This window comes from Antedon bifida, chromosome 11 (assembly GCF_963402885.1).
Source record: "Antedon bifida chromosome 11, ecAntBifi1.1, whole genome shotgun sequence".
In the NCBI taxonomy this organism is placed as follows: Eukaryota; Metazoa; Echinodermata; class Crinoidea; order Comatulida; family Antedonidae; genus Antedon; species Antedon bifida.
The window spans coordinates 6,553,430-6,573,079 of record NC_136236.1 but is presented as its reverse complement, the minus strand read 5'-3'; the positions used below and the strand labels follow the sequence as shown (position 1 = coordinate 6,573,079).

Genomic DNA, 19,650 nt, shown 5'->3' with positions numbered 1-19,650 from the left:
ATCTTGTCTGTGGCCTTCCCCAGGGAAAGCTTTTCCTGATGTTTGTATTTTCCCAGACAGTACCTGGATGTATTTAATAAGCAATGGTGTATTTTCAACTTATCTGTAGTTTCCATGTGTTATATTACTATGTTTCCAAGCATTTTCCATTCATAAAAGTTTATTTGTTTCTAGGTCTAGCTATTATAGTAAACAAAACATTTACTGCAGCTATAGATTAAAATCTACGTGTTGGGGTGAATTTAAGTTTAACCTGGATTTCATGAATGGTATTTTGGTCCCATACTTTGCATAAAATGTATGTCTTGCCATGGACGAATTCTTTAAATAATTCCTCCATGGTCTTTACTGTATACATATTTGCTGCTATATTTCAACTTTGTATTAAGTTATGTTTTTACTGATATTCTGTTTTATAACCAGCAACCAAATTTGTTTTTATACCTGTTTGTGAAAACACAATAAAGATAACTTGAACTTGATCTTGGAAGTTGTAAATAATTATTATTATTTATATTCAGATTTTCTCCTTGTTTTCAGAGCAATAAGGGACCGATGCTATTTGCCAGTGACGATGATGAGAGTGATGAAGATGATGACGATGCCCGTTTTCATAATAAGTCGCAATTTGAAGGAAAATCCGGTGAAAAGGTATGTTATATTGTAACTAAATCGAAAAGAAATATAATGTTTTTTTTTACAAACTTCCGGTGAAAAGGTACAGTATGTTATATTTTAACTAAATCGAAAAGAAATATGTTTTTTTTAAAACAAACTTTAGTTTTATTTTAACATCCTCAAGCACAACTGGCAATTAAGTAATAACAGGGGTTAATACCTATTAAAAAATACATAAAATCATCTAAAAACATGTGATACATATGATTGTACAGAAACTTTTTTTGCGATTTTATTTAATGGCGAGTAATTTTTATTATTTTTATCTTTGTATTTGTTTTCTAGTTGCGCAAACTTCAACAGCAGGCAGGCGGCGATGAGAGATTTTCCATGGATAAGCGATTCCTTGAAGAGGATGACAGTGGTAAAGAGTCTTTCACACATGTTCCGGTACGGTGAATCGAAAGTCAATGATGCTCCACGCGCCAATCGATATGTAAATAGCAGCGTAAAAATGAAACATTGACATTCGATTGTATTTGCCGTCGCTGGAACAGGTGTGAAAGACCCTTAAAAGCATGTTGTAGTTTGTAGAGTTGATACACTTAAATTAAAAATGAATAATGTAAAGCCTATGTTCACGTGCCCTTAATTTTCGTTATAAGATTATTTTTAAATGTTTAAAATTTACTTTAAAGAACAGTAAATCACAAACTTTATCTTTCTTAAAGATCATCCGAAAAATATAAGGTCTTAATAAAGTTTTTAATGTTTTTTTTTCATTAATATTTTATCATATTAATTGATAGTCTATAGTAAGAATGTTTTTTCTCTTTTTGTTTAATTATGAACAGAACTTGTTAAATTTAATGAAATTGGTAAATTGTAATAAAGAAACCATTTATGTACATTATATTTAATTTGTTTTTATTAAGATGGCGAAGAAGAAAATCTGAAATCATCCACAGAAAATCTGAATTCATCCACTGAAGTAGATCACAAGAATGTTGACAGCGAGGTTGATCTGAGAACGGAGAAAGAGAAGTCTTACAGCATCTTACAAGGCATTGTGGGAACTAAAGCTATGCTTTCCAAGCAAAAAGATGTGCAAACAGATAAACTGGGTTTTCTGTGAGTATTTGTTAATATTTGCAAACTTTCGCAAACTATGGATATTTATTGCGACATTTTCCCAAAATTTTGAGCAATCTCCCATCATCACGATGAAATTGTGTTCTTTTGTTTCGAAGAATAAACATATATTTGGAAACTCAAAATATCAACCTTTAAGCTTGGTTCCCATTTGGACTCAACGCAATGATGTAGGCACAATGCAAGTGAGTTAATCACAAGCAACTTGATGGTGATTGATTAAACTACCTGTCTGCACTATCAAACAATAAGTATATGCAGTAAAGAACTGAAAATACAGAAAAAAAACCCAGAAATACTGATCAATCATATTCTCGTACAGGAGAAGGTTGGTTTAACATTAAAATAAAAGCTACACTATCAAATTTGATGTCATATCACTACCATATTTGGAAATATCACTACAATATTTTGGCACATCACACATCTAATTGGGAGCCAAGCTTTTTGCAGTTCTTAGATGCCATTGTTGGTTCTGTCAAAGCAATCTAATGGCTGAACTCCGGAGATCAAAGAGTTTATCTGTGGCTGCGACACGATCAGTTCCATGCCTCTTAACAAACACTGCACCATAGGGAATATGTACATAGTACAGTACTGTTGGTTTTTGTCGCAGCCAGACATAAGATCAATGGACTGTTACGGGTTCCTATCTTGGCAAGTGTCAGCGCAGTATCCTGTTCTTGATTCTGTTGATCATTTCGCTATCTAAAATGCTTGAATATAGGTTTTGTATTTTGGATGTATTTTTTTTTATGTTCAGAGGCAAGATGATTAGGTATGATCCAACAAGAGATGAACACACCTGTTATGAAGTCAAAAGTAAAAAACCAACGTAAGTATTTTTATTCAATTCAATTTTTTTTTCGGAAGAAGTCCATATCAACAATACAAATCATCAATATAAATAAATAGTTGATTTTTAATGATATACTTTGCTATAGATGTATAAGATTAATATTTTATTTCTTTGCAATACAAAACGGGCAATCTAAAACAGTGCATTCAGTTACATTTAAATAATATACAAACAGTTTTAAATTTAAGCGACATGTTTCGAGAACCATTTCTCTTCATCATGTCACTTAAATTTGTTTTATTTGTTATTAAATGTCTTTAATGTAAATTTTTGTAGACCTTCAGTGGACATTGATAAAAAGTCTGCAAAGAAGAAAAAGGTAGACGTCCAAGAGACAACTCTGCCAGAAGTGTCAAAAGAAAAATATTTTGAAGTCAGTGGTGATCTTACAAAAGCGCTTAAAAATGATCAGATAAGTGACCTTGAGAGCAGTAAAGATAACCTTGAAGGTAATTCGCTGCTTTTACTTGATGATAGGGACTGTGTAAACATTATTCTAATGCAGTTACTGCAGTAACTGTCATTTAATTTAATCTCTAATCTGTTTGATCATTTATCAAGATTTTTCAATTGTAGTGCCTGTCTTTTATAAACATCTACATTAGAATAATCTAAAATATTTTATTTAAAAAAAATATTGTATAACAAATTAAAGAACAGTCTGGCCAAACATATTTTCAAATGCTAGACAAGACTGTACTGTACTTAATTTATTTTTAATGTTAATTTGTATATATAATTCAGATAAGGTTTTACAAAATGAGTCTACATTTCGGTTCTTCGGTGATAGCGACGAAGAGGAGACGAGCATTAAAAAGAATGATGTAATGTTAAGTCAAGCGTTACCAAAAGTAAATCCGTTTGCTCATGAGAGTTCAAAGTTCAGATTCTTTGAAAGTAGTGATGAAGAGATGGAAGAAGAGGAAGCAAAAGAAACGATGTAAGTATTAAATTGCTTGATTATGGGTGCTCTCACAGTTTTAGTACTCGGCTGTTTTTCAGGCTATTTTCAACATTTTGATTGCATTGTTACAACCTGCATTGTTATCAATGTGATTTACGTTCATCATTGGTTAGTAGTACTACATTACCATCTAGTAGAATCATATTTTTTGTTTATACATTTCTTTTGACATACCATATTTCAAATGGCTACACGCACTAATTAGATCTGTTTTCTGGGGTGAAACTGTTAACATCATTGAGAGTATAGTGTGTACGCACGTCCTCTCTTTGTTGTCATCGTAGCCCAGCAACAGTGTTGTTTTAATCAGAAAGTCAGAGTTGAATGTGCGTAACATTAACATACCTCCATGACTGGACCCACAGTCTCATGCGAAAATATATTCAGTGTGAGGCTCTCCTGTCATGGGGACAATAGGAACAATGAATTATAATAAATATACAATTTGATCATAGTATGACCTCTAGGATCGTTAAAAGCTGGTTCAGTCAACCATCCTTGCATAGAAAAAATTCTCTGAAAGTTTTAAAGGCCGTTGCTCATAGCAAGGCAATCCAACAACAGGTTGCTGAGCTCAGGAGATCAAAGGTTTATCTGTGGCTGCGACACGATCATTTCCACGCCTCTTAACAGACACCGCGTGCCACAGAGATATGTACATAATACTGTACTGTTGGTATTTGTGGCAAACAGACATAAGATCAAAGGACTGTTATGAGTTGCTCTGTTGGCAAGACAAGCTCAGTGTCCTGTTGTTAGATTACCTTGCTCATAGCGAACCTATAATTATCAATTAGATATATCTTTTCTGTTCAGTAGCACTAATACCGAATGGCACATCAAATGTCAAGGATACTCTATGTGTGTAATGATATGGAATATAATCGAGCAACCCCAGGAAAGTGGTTCTCCAAAAAATTGATTGGCAATTACTATAATTCATTTAAAAACACTTATAATAATCTTTGATTTGATAATTATGATTTGAAACAATGTGCCGTACATGATAACTATATTATTTCCAATTTTAATTTTTTTGAAGACAGAATTCTGTAGAAATGTTTAATTAGAGATCAGTTCCTTGAACTTTACCCAGTAGAAGGAAACAAATGTTGACGTTAAAACCACAAAGATGATGATATGTATATTTCATTGCATTTGGTTTCATCTGTCATAATCTATGTTGTGTTTTTTTCAAAGTCAAATTATGTAATATTATGTAATGTAATTTAATTATAATAATATAATTATGAACTTAATTAAATCATGGTTAAATTTTGATAAGATAACTTTATTTCATCAACAAAGCAAGTGGAAATACTGGTGCTTGTCTCGTTCAAAAATATCAATAACTATTCTATCCTAATAAAGTTATCGATATCAAGTCATAAAGTAAAATCCTTGACAAAATAGAAAATTAAATTATTATCTGTCTAATTAAGGAAAACCCCTCTTAAACAACCAAGTCATAATAGTTAAAGAAGTGTATCCTATTCTCTGGTTATGGAGTTCATCCTAAGCTTTGTCTACACTATCAAACTTCATGTGACATCAAAATGTGATGTGCCCAAATAAAGTAGTAATATTCCCAAATATGATAGTGATATGACATCATCATGTCCATATATGGACACATCACATTTTGTTGTCAATTCGGAAACTGACTTAAGAAAAACAAAGTTTAAGATTTTTTGTTTTATTCATGTCGATATGCACCTTACTAAAAAGACGAGTTGTGAGTTTATTGAGATTGAACATAGAAATTGTTTGTTTGTTTGTTTGTTTAGAAGGTACCCAACACCACTAATAATGTTATAATGTTATTGTTCATAAAACCTAGGAATAAAATGGTTGTGTTTGCTACTTGTATGGAGTAAGTTTAAAACAAACAAAAAATTATGTTAATTTGAAAACTGACTTAGGCAAAGTCATTTACTTAAAACAAAGTTAAGATGTGTTTGTTCTATTCATGTTGATAGGCACTTTATTAAAAATTGAGATGGGATATAGAACCAATACCACTACTAAATGTAAAACCCTATCTCCTATTGTTCATAAAATCTAGGAAAAAATTTGTTGTGTTTGCAGCTACTTGCATAGGTATCCGCTCAGTTTTTTTTTTTCAGCAAACTAGATTCTGCAATTCAGGATTCGGCATACTGGCCTAGAATCCTGCATAGGACTCTAAAGAATATTTGTTTTATTTTGCATAGCATTTTCAGTTTAGCAGTTTTCCACTTTGAGGTTTAAATCCAACTATAGCCTTTTTTAACCAGTTGAGATTGGAGACCGTATTTTTTTATAATTGAATAATCCTATGTTCAACCTAAAATGGAAGTAGGTTATGAATAAGTCACAAACCGCAGTTTATCAAATAAAATTTATCTTTTTTTGTCCTCTTCCTGATAAAGACAAGAATTTTAAAAAAAGTAGAGGTTAAATTAAGAACAGAAATATGTATATGTCTTCTTACAATGAATTATCTTAAACTTAAAATATCTTGATAACAAGTTTAACTATGGCATGAATAATATTATTATGTTTATTACCATAATACTGTATGTACTTTATTAGGTAAGAGACCCTGTCAAAAATATTCTACTGAAATTACTGTAGTAACTACATTTTAAGCAAGTTCTTTCAGTTTGCTCTACACAACATATATAGTTTTGAAAAGAACTGTTGAGTTTCTCGACGTTTCAATCAATATAATTTGATCGTCCTCCTCAAAGACACTCAACAGTTCTTTTCAGAACTATATGTGGTGTGTCGCAAACTTTATATCAACATTTTATTTTGCCATGCAAACCTTCAAACAATATAAGCCCTTTCGGTTTAAAGATACAGTCTTTGTTTATTGCAGTGACTGCCTCATAAGCATCTATTCATGTTAAATCATACGTTATTATAGTTTAAAAAGAATAATTACTGCAGTAACTGTCTAGTAGATTAATTTAGACATGATCCTTAGGAAAGATAGATAGATAGTACTGTATTTTGTAATACCTTTTTGCAACCTGTGTAATGAAATTACAAACATAATCTTTTTTCATGGAATTATACTTCCAATGAGTAACCATATCCTTCTAACCTAATTTTTTGTCGTATCTTAAAATAAATATGTTATCACGACAACTAGACAACTAGATAAATATTAAGCTTTTTATAACATCTAATTTACTTAACCCAATAAATATTTATCACGGCAAGTAGAAAAAAATTAAGCTTTTTTTAACATCTAATTCACTTAACCCAATAAATATTTATCACAGCAAGTAGAAAAAATTAAGCTTTTTATAACATCTAATTCACTTAACCCAATAAATATTTTATCACAACTAGAAAAAGATTAAGCTTTTTCAGAAAGTTTAATTCATATAACTCAGATTTGATATATAAACTCTCATAATTCTACAATTGGTAGAGATAAAAAAATGACTGGATGACTTTGTAGATTATGTTATTAAACTGTCTGTCTGTGCTTAGCAATCTGTCTAGTGCTTAGCTTTGGCTATTTTATCAGCCTGTTTGTCAAGATCAATCACCTTGTTGATATGGTGGTTATTGATCCTGGGGCCATGTATTAGGGTATGTTCAGACTCACGGCGTTAGGTTTGTTATCTACCGCAAGGCGTACGATAATCCATGGTGTTAAAAGGTGTTCAGACACAACGATCAACATTCCAATGCCTTGCCTAAAACGCTCTGATTCTTAGGTCTAAGCAGATAAAACTAACATACATTCATGACAAACGCATTACAGTTTACATTGTAAAGTTGTTTTTTGTTATTTCTATTTATATGTTGCATTCAAAATATACTGATTTGTTCTACTTGCAGAATTGCATTCTAAATCAAAATAATTTCAAACATAATTATTACACAGACAATTATCTGATTAATGTATTAATTACTAATGTGTACTAATTTATGCAAATATCATATCGCTGCAGTGATGCTAACTGTAGGCCTACTGTTCTTTAAAATTGAAAACCTGATAGTTTAACGTTTATCTATCTTGCTGTACAGGTATGCTGTTGGCATGCTAACCGTGGTCGTTTATTTTCATTGGTTAGTTACAATCACTGATGCATCACTGGATTAGCATTATTAAATCTACCCTCTCCTGCTTGGGTTATTATCGCCACTGCCGCGGCGTAACAGCCCGCTAATGCTAATCCACGGGCTAGTTCAGACACAAAAATATGGACGCCGCTTACATAACGCCGCCCTAAACGCCGTGAGTCTGAACATACCCTTACTTACTATAATAAATATTGGTTAAAGGAATTTTGTCATACTTCCATCCTACTGTATTGTGTTTTTTTTATATGTTTAGAGTTTCCAAAGGATTTTAAAGTGATGTAAACGAAAATGGTTGTGGTTTTGCAATACATCCATAACATTAATTAATAATGTTAATAAATTGTTAATATCTTACTTTCAGAGAAAAGAAGTCCAATGATTGCGACACTACACAACCAAGGCAGTCATTCTTCTTTCAACAAAATGATAACCGATTAACTGGTAATAACCTACAGTAATTAAACTTTCTAGACAAAAGTTTGGTTTCGTTTATTTATTTGATCAGCATAAAATCAATACAATATATAAAAAAAAATGACATGAAAAAATGCTGGGCAGGGGCAGTTTAAGCAAAAGACATCGTTGTAACTTAAAAGTTATTCAGAAAGGCAGTGCTCCAACTTTGGACACAGAGTAGAACAGTTTTAGATGGCGCCAGCACAAATTTATTCGCGATCATGGATCAGTCAATAACCTTACATGGCAGAAATGTTAAAAATGTTTACAAAAAGCTGAATATGCATTAAAGAACCCTAAATATCACCATTAGATATCGCTTTCCTGTTAGTTTAAACTGATTTTGAATGACACGTGATGTTTAATTAACCAATCAAATTGCAAGAATACAATCAGGTGTGATATATAGTATTTAAAAACATGCCTTTTTACCGATAATAAGGAGCTTTACATTTTTGACATAGGACCTATACATACTGTGTCATTGCCCTCCACCTAGAATCTGCCAAACATTTTTTACAGAATTTTGTGAGGCAGCACATACCAATGACCCACATGTTTATGATATGAATTAACATGACATAACTAGTTTGTAAGGTCTGTAATAATTTACATCAAATATCAGTAAATAGTTTAATTAAACCCAAATGTCCTCCTACAAGCTAAGTCTTTGTATCTCATTGTAAGTACATAATGTTTACATTACCATGCTAATTATTTTGCTTATTTTATAGACGGTCCATTGCAGTTTTATAGAAAAGAAAGCATTGAAAATATAACACAAAGGTGGCAGGATAATCGCTCACAACTTATGACGGTAAGCCATCAAAAACTATGGTCGAGATTAATTCAAGTGTGAATTTAATTAAGAAGACATAGCTATCGGCACACATGCTAATGGCAATGTCTAACAAATTTATTTTCTATTGGCACGGTTGGCAGTGCAATGAATCGATAGTTTTTCTATTGCACCTAGTTCCATGTACCAATAAAACAACAGAATTCAAAGTACCTTTGTCGACCTTGCTGATAGGACACACGCGTCAATTATAGAAAATACAAACATTTTGACTGCCAATCATGCTTATAGAATAAATTTAGATTACATGTACGATTGACCGTGCCGATAGCTTCATCCATGCCGATAGCTTCTCCATGCCGATATCCTCATTCATGCCAAAATCCTTATACATGGCGAAAGCCTCATTCATGCCGATAGCTTCATCCATGCCGATATACTCGTCCATGTCGATAGCCTATCCATGCCGATAGCTCCATCCATGCCGATAGCTCCATCCATGCCGATAACCTCTTACATGTTGATAGCCTCTTTCATGCCAATAGCCTCATCAATGCCGATAGACTCTTCCATGATTTTATAACGTTTTATTACAATTTTTATTTTAACAAATAATAAGTTTTAAACAATTAAATTAAAAAGAATTATGATACTCAACAAAACCAACTAAAGAAGTTGCACCCTCTGTTGATGAATGTTTTCAAGTACGACCCTTTAAACACACATACCATGTAATTTTATTAATCTAAGTGGGTGGCGATTGATTTTCCTGTTTAGTCTTCCTCAGCACAATATTTAATGTCTTTTTTTAGTGTAGGTGTAACTCAAAATAATCAGGCTTTATTTAACAACCTGTTTCTGACCCTTCGTGTTGGCCTGGGGTATAATGCATCTATGAAGTTGGTTACTTCATGCTTTTAGCATAGTAACATTATTTTCGTGAATGTTTTTGTTCATTCTTTTGTGAATATATGCTTTAATGTGGTTTAAAGTTGACAGTAAATATTATGAATTGAAATTTCTTGCGATGAACTAGAGGCAGTTAAATGGGCCAACTTAAATTGGTTATCAAATCATTGTCCGACTTTTTGACTATTGACGTGTAACCATGGCAAATTTATTCTAATGCAGTTACTGCAGTAACTGTATTTTGTACAGTGTACAGTATGATTACTTTGAAAAAGACTGACAAATTTAACTCATTAAACACATGTAGTTACTGGAATAACTGCAGTAGAATTATTTTGACATGAAGTGAAACTTTAAAATAGGTGTAAACTTAAATTGTTCTTATTACAGCATTAAATTAAACATGTCTCAGTTTGTTTTACACGATACAGACAAAAATGAAATTAACTGTTAATTCATCTAAGTGAAAGTTACGTATTAAAAAAAATTGTCAATACAATTTGCGATTCTTATGACACATGTTTAATGTAACAAATATGTTCAGTTTTTACTAAAATGTTTGAGAGAGATGACAGTAATAAAATAATTAAAAGCCATAACAAAACACAGTTTTGTAAAGTAAAACCTACCATTACAGACACACATGCAAAAGGCTGTTTGTTTTCCTATCTCGTTAGAGCATTTGGTACATCTTATAACGGACATCATCAAGACTTGTACAGTAAGCAGATGCGAAAAACTTTGACCGTATCATTTTTGTAATTGTGTATGGTAATTTACCTCCCATAACTAAAGCAGTTTTGTAAGTGTACTAGCCAAGCAGATACAGTTCATTGTGCACATCAGAAAGGATTGAGAACTTGTCCTTGATTGGAATGGTAGATGGGATGAGGGGTAGAGGAAGAAGAAGAAGGGTGTTTGAGTCTGACAAAGTGACTTTAAGAGACACGAGTAAACATCAGAATGGACAGCATTGAAAACTTGTCCTTAAGTGGAATGATTATGTGATGAGGGGTAGAGGAAGAAGAAGGGTGTTTGAGCCCGACAAAGTGACTTGAAGAGACACGAGTAAACATCGGAATGGACAGCATTGGCAACTTGTCCTTAAGTAGAATGATTATGTGATGAGGGGTAGAGGAAGAAGAAGGGTGTTTGAGCCCGACAAAGTGACTTGAAGAAACACGAGTAAACATCGGAATGGACAGCATTGAAAACTTGTCCTTAAGTAGAATGATTATGTGATGAGGGGTAGAGGAAGAAGAAGGGTGTTTGAGCCCGACAAAGTGACTTGAAGAAACACGAGTAAACATCGGAAAGGACAGCATTGAGGACTTGTCCAATTGATTGGAAAGATAGATGGGATAATGAGTAGGGGAAGAAGAAGGGTGTTTGAGCCAGAAAAAGTGACTTGAAGAGACACGAGTAAACATCGGAATGGACAGCATTGGAAACTTGTCCTTAAGTAGAATGATTATGTGATGAGGGGTAGAGGAAGAAGAAGGGTGTTTGAGCCCGACAAAGTGACTTGAAGAGACACGAGTAAACATCGGAATGGACAGCATTGAAAACTTGTCCTTAAGTAGAATGATTATGTGATGAGGGGTAGAGGAAGAAGAAGGGTGTTTGAGCCCGACAAAGTGACTTGAAGAGACACGAGTAAACATCGGAATGGACAGCATTGGCAACTTGTCCTTGATTGGAATGGTAGATGGGATGAAGGGTAGATGAAGAACAAGTGTGTTTGAGTCTGACAAAGTGACTTGAAGAAACATGAGAAGAAGAACAATGTCATTATGAAGAAGATGCAAACATTTGAAAATGAATAAGATTTCTATACAAAATACATACATAGTCTTCCTGAATTTTAAATGATTTATTTCAATATACATTTCAGGACAACTACGTAGTACTCTTTTTTTCTTTAAAATATTAACTATAATAATTTGATATGATTCAACAGGAAAAATATAAGTTTTTGTCTTGCATATTTTCAATGTCATATCACAACTGCTAGTCAAAATAAATGGTATATTTAGAATTTAATTGTTGATATTGAAAATGTCCTATTTCTTGGCGAGATGACATACTGTAGGGAGTTCTGATCCTAGAAATACGCAATCAATTTACGATGATTCAGACAGTGATACGATCAAAATATCCATCCTCATGCGAAGATGTTTTAATTTTAAGTAATTGGCTTTTTTGTTATTTTTTTGCTTCGAATTGAATAATTTGTTTCATTGTGAATTTAAACTTGATTTTGATTTAATGTTTTTAAATCAAATTGTTTTATTAATCCGTACGGCGTCATTCCTGACGTGCATCAGAATTCAAAGGAAGTTGATTGTTTTTCCTGTTTTTCCCCTATTGTGTACGTCTGCCACAACTTTGACCCTAGAAATTGTAGAAACTCGGTCATAATTAAAAACTTTAGCAAATGTATCGAAAGAAAAGGATATTGTTGTATGAAAAATTCTACATATTTAATTAACATTGTTTTGTCTATGCTTTCTGATGACATATTTGATAGTAATAGTTAATAATTTAGTCCTCTATGGAATATAAGGGAACTGATTAATATGGATGCTTGTGAGAATACAATTAACAATTTCAGACTATTTAAGACATTGATTTGCACATTACTAAATGTAAGGTTTTCTTCATCAGGCCTGACATGATTTGAGGGTGTTTTGGTGCCGTCCACTTGGTCCATTTTTCAAAATCTGCTGCTGAATGGTGTCATAATGTTTTTTATGTGTTGTATTATATTGTGCTTGGATAGGAGACACCCAGTCTAATTTTAAAACAGTACTCGCCGAAAGGAATCTCGGGGTGCTTGAAAATACTGTTTTATTTTTGTCTCGCCAATCAACTCGTCCACACCTCCCAGAATTTCTTTTCAGAACAAAAAGATACTCTCTTTAAATCTAATACTCTTCCTATTTAGTTTTTGACCGTATTTTTTTAATTCCTTATTTTATAAATTTGTTTCTTTTATTTATAGAACACATAGTGAAAGTTTTCCTTGACTTCACTCAACAAAACATATTTTGAAATCTGTTCTGTGGAAACCTTTTACTTATCAGCCTGTCCAGATCACTCGTTTTGCGATTTATAATTTCCTTCGTGTTTTTTTCTTATCTTTTTTTCTATCTATATTCATGGACAAACCCTAATTATTACCGTTTAGAGGTCATGTGATAGTGAAAACATACGGAAATCGTTTATTAATCTGTAATGATATTAGTAACACATCTTTGCCACCTTGGATATGCCAACTTTGATTTTTCGATTGTCATGTGACCCAAAATCGTCCAATCAAATGACAGGAATTTATTTAGGTGTTATAATGGGTTTTATTAACATGAGTATAATCTTTGCCACCTTGGATATGCACATACAGTAACTTTGATGTTTATGGACTGTTTATATAGTTTATATAGACTGATTGTTCGAAGCAGAAAATAGAGAAAAAAGTACTATGTTAACAATCGTTAAATAGTGCGTACTATTGACGCCATGTGACCCACAATCATCCAATCAAATGACAGGAATTGATTTAGGTGTTTATATAATGGGTTTTATTAACATGAATAATATAGTCTTTTGCTCTCATAACTTGTGATGTTTTTAGGCTGTATTTTCAAAGCTAGCAAATTAGTTTTAACTTGTACTGTATGACCGAGTATGAGTACATGACATTTAGCCTAAATTGGAAGGAGGGATTAGCATGGGATTGTACTCGAGCATGGGATTGTACTCGAGCATGGGATTGTACCCGAGCATGGGATTGTACCCGAGCATGGGATTGTACCCGAGCATGGGATTCTACCCGTGCATGGGATTCTACCCGAGCATGGGATTCTACCCGAGCATAGGAATGTAATCGAGCATAGGATTCGAGCTTAGATGTACTAATACTTAATTTTGTAATATGAAGTGCAGCTGTGACTGTTATAATTTCCTACTTTAGTTATAATCAGGTGCAGCTTCAGTTCAGGTTTGCATCAAATTGCGTGTAAAGCAACTTAGCATTGGCTACACGCATCTGCATAGCTGCATGAAGCATTGTGAAAATCAAGCATTGAGATGCGATTTCATTTGCCGGACCGGATCAGGTATGAAAGACGCTTTCAGCTTGGTTCCAATAGAATACAATATACAAACATTTTAGGTAATTTTATCATCCAAACTATTGCTTTTGTCCTATTGGGAACCAAATTTTATAAATAGCACCCCAAAAGTTGACTCAGAAATATACCTTTTGTGGGTGTCAAGCTAGATTTTCTAAATCTGCAGAGCATTTCAGCAAGTTAGTTACAAAATCTTCATTCTTGTGTTGTATTAATACCATCCTTGTGTGTACAACCAGAAGTTCCACAATGTCTTCTTACATGTCAAGTGAATCCTCAGAGCTAGCCAGGTGGTTGAAGTATTACGTTTGTTAAGTGACAAGCTATATTTCCAAAATCCTCCGAGTTTAGTAGACAATTACATCTATATTCTCTGGTTCTATTAAAACCATCTTTGTGTTCCAACCAGAAGTTCCACTATTGTTTCTTGCATGTCAACTGACATTGTCCGAATCGCTAGAGTAACAATACGTTACCTTTGTTAAGTGACAAGCCAGATTTTCCAAATCCGTTGAGTCTTCAGTCAGTTTCATCTTGACAAATTTTCATTTTCGTGTTGTATTAAAACCATCCTTATGTTTCAACAAGTGAAGTGTCCGAATCCTCAGAGCTAGCCAGGTGGTTGAAGTGTTATGTCCTTTAAGTGACAAACTAGATTTTCAACCAGAAGTGCCATTGTTTCTAACATGTCGAGTGACATTGTCCGAATCCTCAGAGCTAGCCAGGTGTTACGTTTTTTAAGTGACAAACTAGATTTTCTGATCCCTCTGAGCATTTTTTTTGGCAAAATCTTCATTCTTGTATTAATACTGTCCTTGATGTTTGACGACCAGAAGGGCCGTCATTGTTTCTAACATTGTCCGAATCCTCCTGAGCTGGCCAGGTGGTTAAAGACTATAAAACCTGTAGAATGTAACAACGGCACAAAATACTCCAAAATGAAAGTTCAGAAGAAAAAGGTTAATACGAACGTGCCTTAAAATAGAAACAACATCTAAATGGGTTGCGATAAGATCAAGAGTTTTGCGGATACTTACAAAGGGAAGGTGCCTGGATATATTATTGCGATGCTGTCGGATAACGTACAGTCATGGGACGGCAAATAATAAAGTTAAACAAAGGAAAGGAAACAAAGATTTCCGAACAAAGAAGAAAGAAAATTAAGTATCATCGTTCAAATTTGTATTAGGAAGAGTGCTTTGTCAGCCATTTGTCATTATTATATTATGCTATACTATCTGATTATATTTTTAATGACACTTCACATTTATTGTTGCTCATGCTTACTGATCATGATCAAGCTGTCTTTTTATGTGAATTTTAAAATGATCAAAAACAAAATAAATAAAATATCATGATCATAATCACGTCAAAATGGAGCACGTTGGAGAAACAACCTCTGGAGACATGCGATGGAAATGAAAATATTATATTTGCTCTTGTATTTGAATGAACGCGCGATTTTTTTGTCTGCGAAACGGTGAATTTGCATGAATTCTCCTAGTGGAAAACAGGCTTAAAAAGGCACATTTTTTTAGGTTATATCAAGTGACATACATTTACAAATTCTTTTACTTTCATGTTTTGTAACATACATTGTTTATTGTCCATTCATCATTATGATGACAACTGTACTGTCTTCTTTATGATAAAATCAGAAACTGATAGAAAAGATAAATTTGTGAAGATTATTGTCTTTCAGTTTCAAGGCTGTTTACTTGTCTTAGGGTTCCCCCCGAGTATAGAGCATCCCTCCCGTGCGCTCTAAATGTACCCCATGTGTATGCGATTTAAAGTACAGTTGAATTTAACCGCTATCAAGGGATATCAATTGTTGTAAAAAACTTGATGTAATATAATGGCCTGCTAACTGCCAATTTCCTGTACTTTATCCATGGACATTTAGTACGACTTCAAATTTGATTCGAAGTTTGTTGTTTGACTAAATAAAATCAAACTTTTAGTTGTGTTTCAAACGATTGAATCTTTGACCTTGAGATTGTGTCTGTATTGAAAAATTTGGTGCGTTGAGATATAGATTGTAATGTAGTGTTCAGCAACAGAGAGTTGTACCGTTGACCAATTAGAATTTGGTTTGTTTATGGTGTATCTGGTTCATTTAGCCATCTTATAAAAGACATCTGGTTCGTAGTCATTGACATAAAGTTGGCATTTGGATTAATGCTACTTTAAAGTATATATTTGTATATTTTTATAAAATACATGTGTAATGATATGAACAATAGTTTTATGATCTTCTGCTCATTCAGTAATATAGGTTTTCAGCATTTCTTTCAATAGTAATTGTAATTATCAAATTGCATTATAATACTAATAATAACATACATACTCGGGGTACAGCAAAAGAAGCTGTAATGACGCCACAATATCATAGGTAGGTTTTACTGTATATATTCTTATTCTCCAAGTCAAGACCTTTGAAATGACGCCAAACACGGCTATATTACGACGAAAATCGTTTGGCACCAAGGTAACCATCTTCGAGACGTCATATGGCTGCATCCGGTTTGAAATTTAAAAATCCAGCTCTATAGTTTGAAATTTTAAATATAGCTTTGAGGACATGTCCCTGTAGTATATTCATGCCAAATCCCAGCTCAATATTACAACGAATAAGGAAGGAGTAGTACTTTATAAATTACACTTTTTTCGATTGGTACCATGTTTATGATGTCATAATTCTGCATCCGGTTGAAGTACGAACATTTTCTCTCTATAGCTTTGTTCACCTATTACCCTAGTGTATGCATGCCATGTTTCAGAACCGTCAGACGACGCGTAAAGAACTAGTAGGACTTGAAAGTTGGCTCAATAGTGTCGGATGGAAGAGGAGAAGATGAGTAAAAATATTAAAGGTGTCATATTCAAGGAAGAACATGCTCGCCTTAAGATCGGCAATGTCAAGGCCCCCCTTGTCAATAGTTCTGGTGGTGTACAAATCTCTATAGTGACTTAAAAATCTATAAAGATCCTATATCTGCTTGTGAGCCTTTTAAAGGATCATATTTTTACAACGTATTAGGGATGTACATATGATTTCAGAACAATCGCAAGATTAAGGATATCGCTGCACACGCTCGCCGTACAGCCGTCGCAGTAAATTGCTGTGACGTCACAGTGCACATCTCGGAAGAGTAGGGGTTACGTGTGTTCAAACAATATGGTTTTATCTTAAGCAATAATATGGTTTTAATCAACGACAATCTGCAATGTTTTACACCTTTAGTTCGTTAATTGTTTGTCAGATCCTGTCTAGTCTACTAATTTTGTTTGGTTTGTACCCCTGCCAAACAGAATTCGGTTTCTCTTTCACGCTGAACAGCGATATTATTGAGAAATTGTTCTTACAAAGAAAATTAACAATTGTTTTGGTGTTCAAAAGGGAAAGTTTAGAATGATGTTATTAGCTGTTGCGGAGTAGTTGGCAAACTGTAAAAATATTTATTGGGAAGTAATTGTAGAGCTTTTGTACAACAATGTTAATACTTTGTTTGTCTTTTGACATTGATTTGTCTGGATTGGGTATACGACTTATGAAACTTAGGTTTTTTGGCCACATTAAACATAAATTAGGTGAGTTTAGGCCTTTTTACACTAGGACGATAACGATTAACGAAAGATAGATAAATATACATTTTTCTTACTACATGAAACAAAAGATAGAAAAAGTTTTCTTTCTAGTACTACAGGATAACTATTTATGCGATGTATGATAACAATAATATTTTCGCATGTCCAATCAAACGATTTTATTATTCTTATTGATCATCACATCATTTAATTGTATTTAATAAAAAAATATTATGAACAAAGACAACATAAATGGTTATAATATACAGGGTACAATAGTTCTAGAATGAAAACTTTTCTATTTTTTGTAATTGTAGTTTTGCGTCAGGGAGTTGAGTAATTAGATGTTTTGCCCTACTCTGACGTAATTTGTACTTTATACTAAGTACATTTGAGAATACTTGCGAAAATATTCGCAAGTACTACAATTACAATCCTGTTGGTGCAGTACCCGCTGCTTACTTGGGCTCGAATCTAATCACTAGCCATCAGCGCAAGCTCAGTGGTCTAGAGGTATGAACGCCAGGCTAGTGATCTGGAGGTCGTGGGTTCGATTCCCACCCGAGAACTACTTGCGAATTTTTTCTCAAAACATCTAATTTTCTATTTTTCTTTTGTTTTAATTTTGTGCAAGAAAAATGTATGTTTATTTATCGTTGATCGTTATTGTCTTAGTTTGTAGCAGTCTTTAGTATTTGAGGGACTTTTAAATCTATAGAATAGTATACACCTACTTCAAGTGTTCAGGAAAATAAGAACCCCCTGCTTGGTCACCCTGATGTGTGACAATGACATTTTAGTTTGTAAAGAAGAGGTACTGTACAATTAATTTTTTGTTGTTAACACAATTACAATGTAACCTCACTTATGATACGTAAATATAAAATCTAAACATCTATAAGTAGCCTTAGTTTTAGTTTGATAACATGTCACATAATGGCTGCCAAGTGTGTCTTGGCGTAGACGTGTGTCAATTGTAACAAAGGGTATGTGCCAATAAAAGAATAAAACACAGACATAAAGATAAACATTTTAGACTATGTATAGTGATGATGTTGATTGTATTTGACTATAAAACGAGTTTTAAAGTGGGTGTTTGTTTATAACCTTGTTAGAATCAGCTGTGGAAAAAGGTTGTATATAAACATGTGGTATCTAGGGATAGACTGAAGGTGTTTTTACCAAATTTCACTGTCATTTTAACATTATTTGATGCGTGTTGTATGTTCAATGTTTTATTATCAGTTTTAATGATGGGGTAAAAGTTTATAAGTGCTCCCAATGACAATTGTCTCTTTGTCTGGTGTTTGACTCATCTTCTCTGAGTGTCACCAAGATATCTACCATATGGTTTCCAATATTTCTATATTGATCGCAAGGCTATTTGAATGAATTATAAGCTTGTTCCTTCCCAATTGGATGCAAGGCACCTTTACACAATGCAATACAGTAGTTTGAACAATCGCAAGCAACAGCAGGCCTTGTCTTTTTAAAATTGTAGGTGTGCTACAAATTGCACTCCTCAATACATTTAGGGGTGCTGTAGGTGTGCTGTTTTACTTTGGTGTGTAGAAATTTACCAAATTTAGGCGTGTTGTAAATCGCTCTCCTCAAGGGCAGTTTAGAAGTGTGTTAGGTGAGTGGTCACACTCGCTCGCCTTAAACGACAAGGCCTGCAACAGGTCATCTTGCTTCTGATCATGGACCTATAAATTAGGTTACCTAATTTATAGGTCCATGTTCTGATTGGTAAGATTAAATTGTGTTGCATCCCAGTTGGAACCAAGCTTGCATACGGTGAAACAAACTTTTAGTTTTAGACTACTAATACTATATTCTTAAATACTTATAATAATATATAGAAAATTGCCAGAAATAAGATAAGATACATTTATCTTTTTCACCCTTTTTTATGTTCATTGTGTCTATTTGTTAAACAAGTAAAAAGTTTAGGAATCAAACTAATTTTGTTTGACAAGTGTAATCGGGCAGATTTAACTTCATTTGCTTTTTTTTAAATATTATACTTTAAATTAACGGTAATTGCTTTTGATTGTAATCGTTTATCTATTTTCAAAGAAAC

General features: G+C 33.3%; 1 protein-coding gene across 5 annotated transcripts in view; it reads left to right on the top strand.

Moving 5' to 3' along the window:
- Nucleotides 1-19,650, top strand: part of LOC144856411 (uncharacterized) — a 58,916-nt gene that overhangs the window by 15,049 nt on the left and 24,217 nt on the right. For all 5 annotated transcript variants that reach the window (XM_078714417.1, XM_078714415.1, XM_078714413.1 and 2 more), the window contains exons 8-15: nucleotides 541-651; nucleotides 964-1,042; nucleotides 1,554-1,749; nucleotides 2,534-2,605; nucleotides 2,906-3,078; nucleotides 3,374-3,569; nucleotides 8,041-8,120; nucleotides 8,870-8,952. In XM_078714417.1, coding sequence (XP_078570543.1) covers nucleotides 541-651; nucleotides 964-1,042; nucleotides 1,554-1,749; nucleotides 2,534-2,605; nucleotides 2,906-3,078; nucleotides 3,374-3,569; nucleotides 8,041-8,120; nucleotides 8,870-8,952 — 990 coding nt within the window. The remainder of the gene's footprint in view (nucleotides 1-540; nucleotides 652-963; nucleotides 1,043-1,553; nucleotides 1,750-2,533; nucleotides 2,606-2,905; nucleotides 3,079-3,373; nucleotides 3,570-8,040; nucleotides 8,121-8,869; nucleotides 8,953-19,650) is intronic.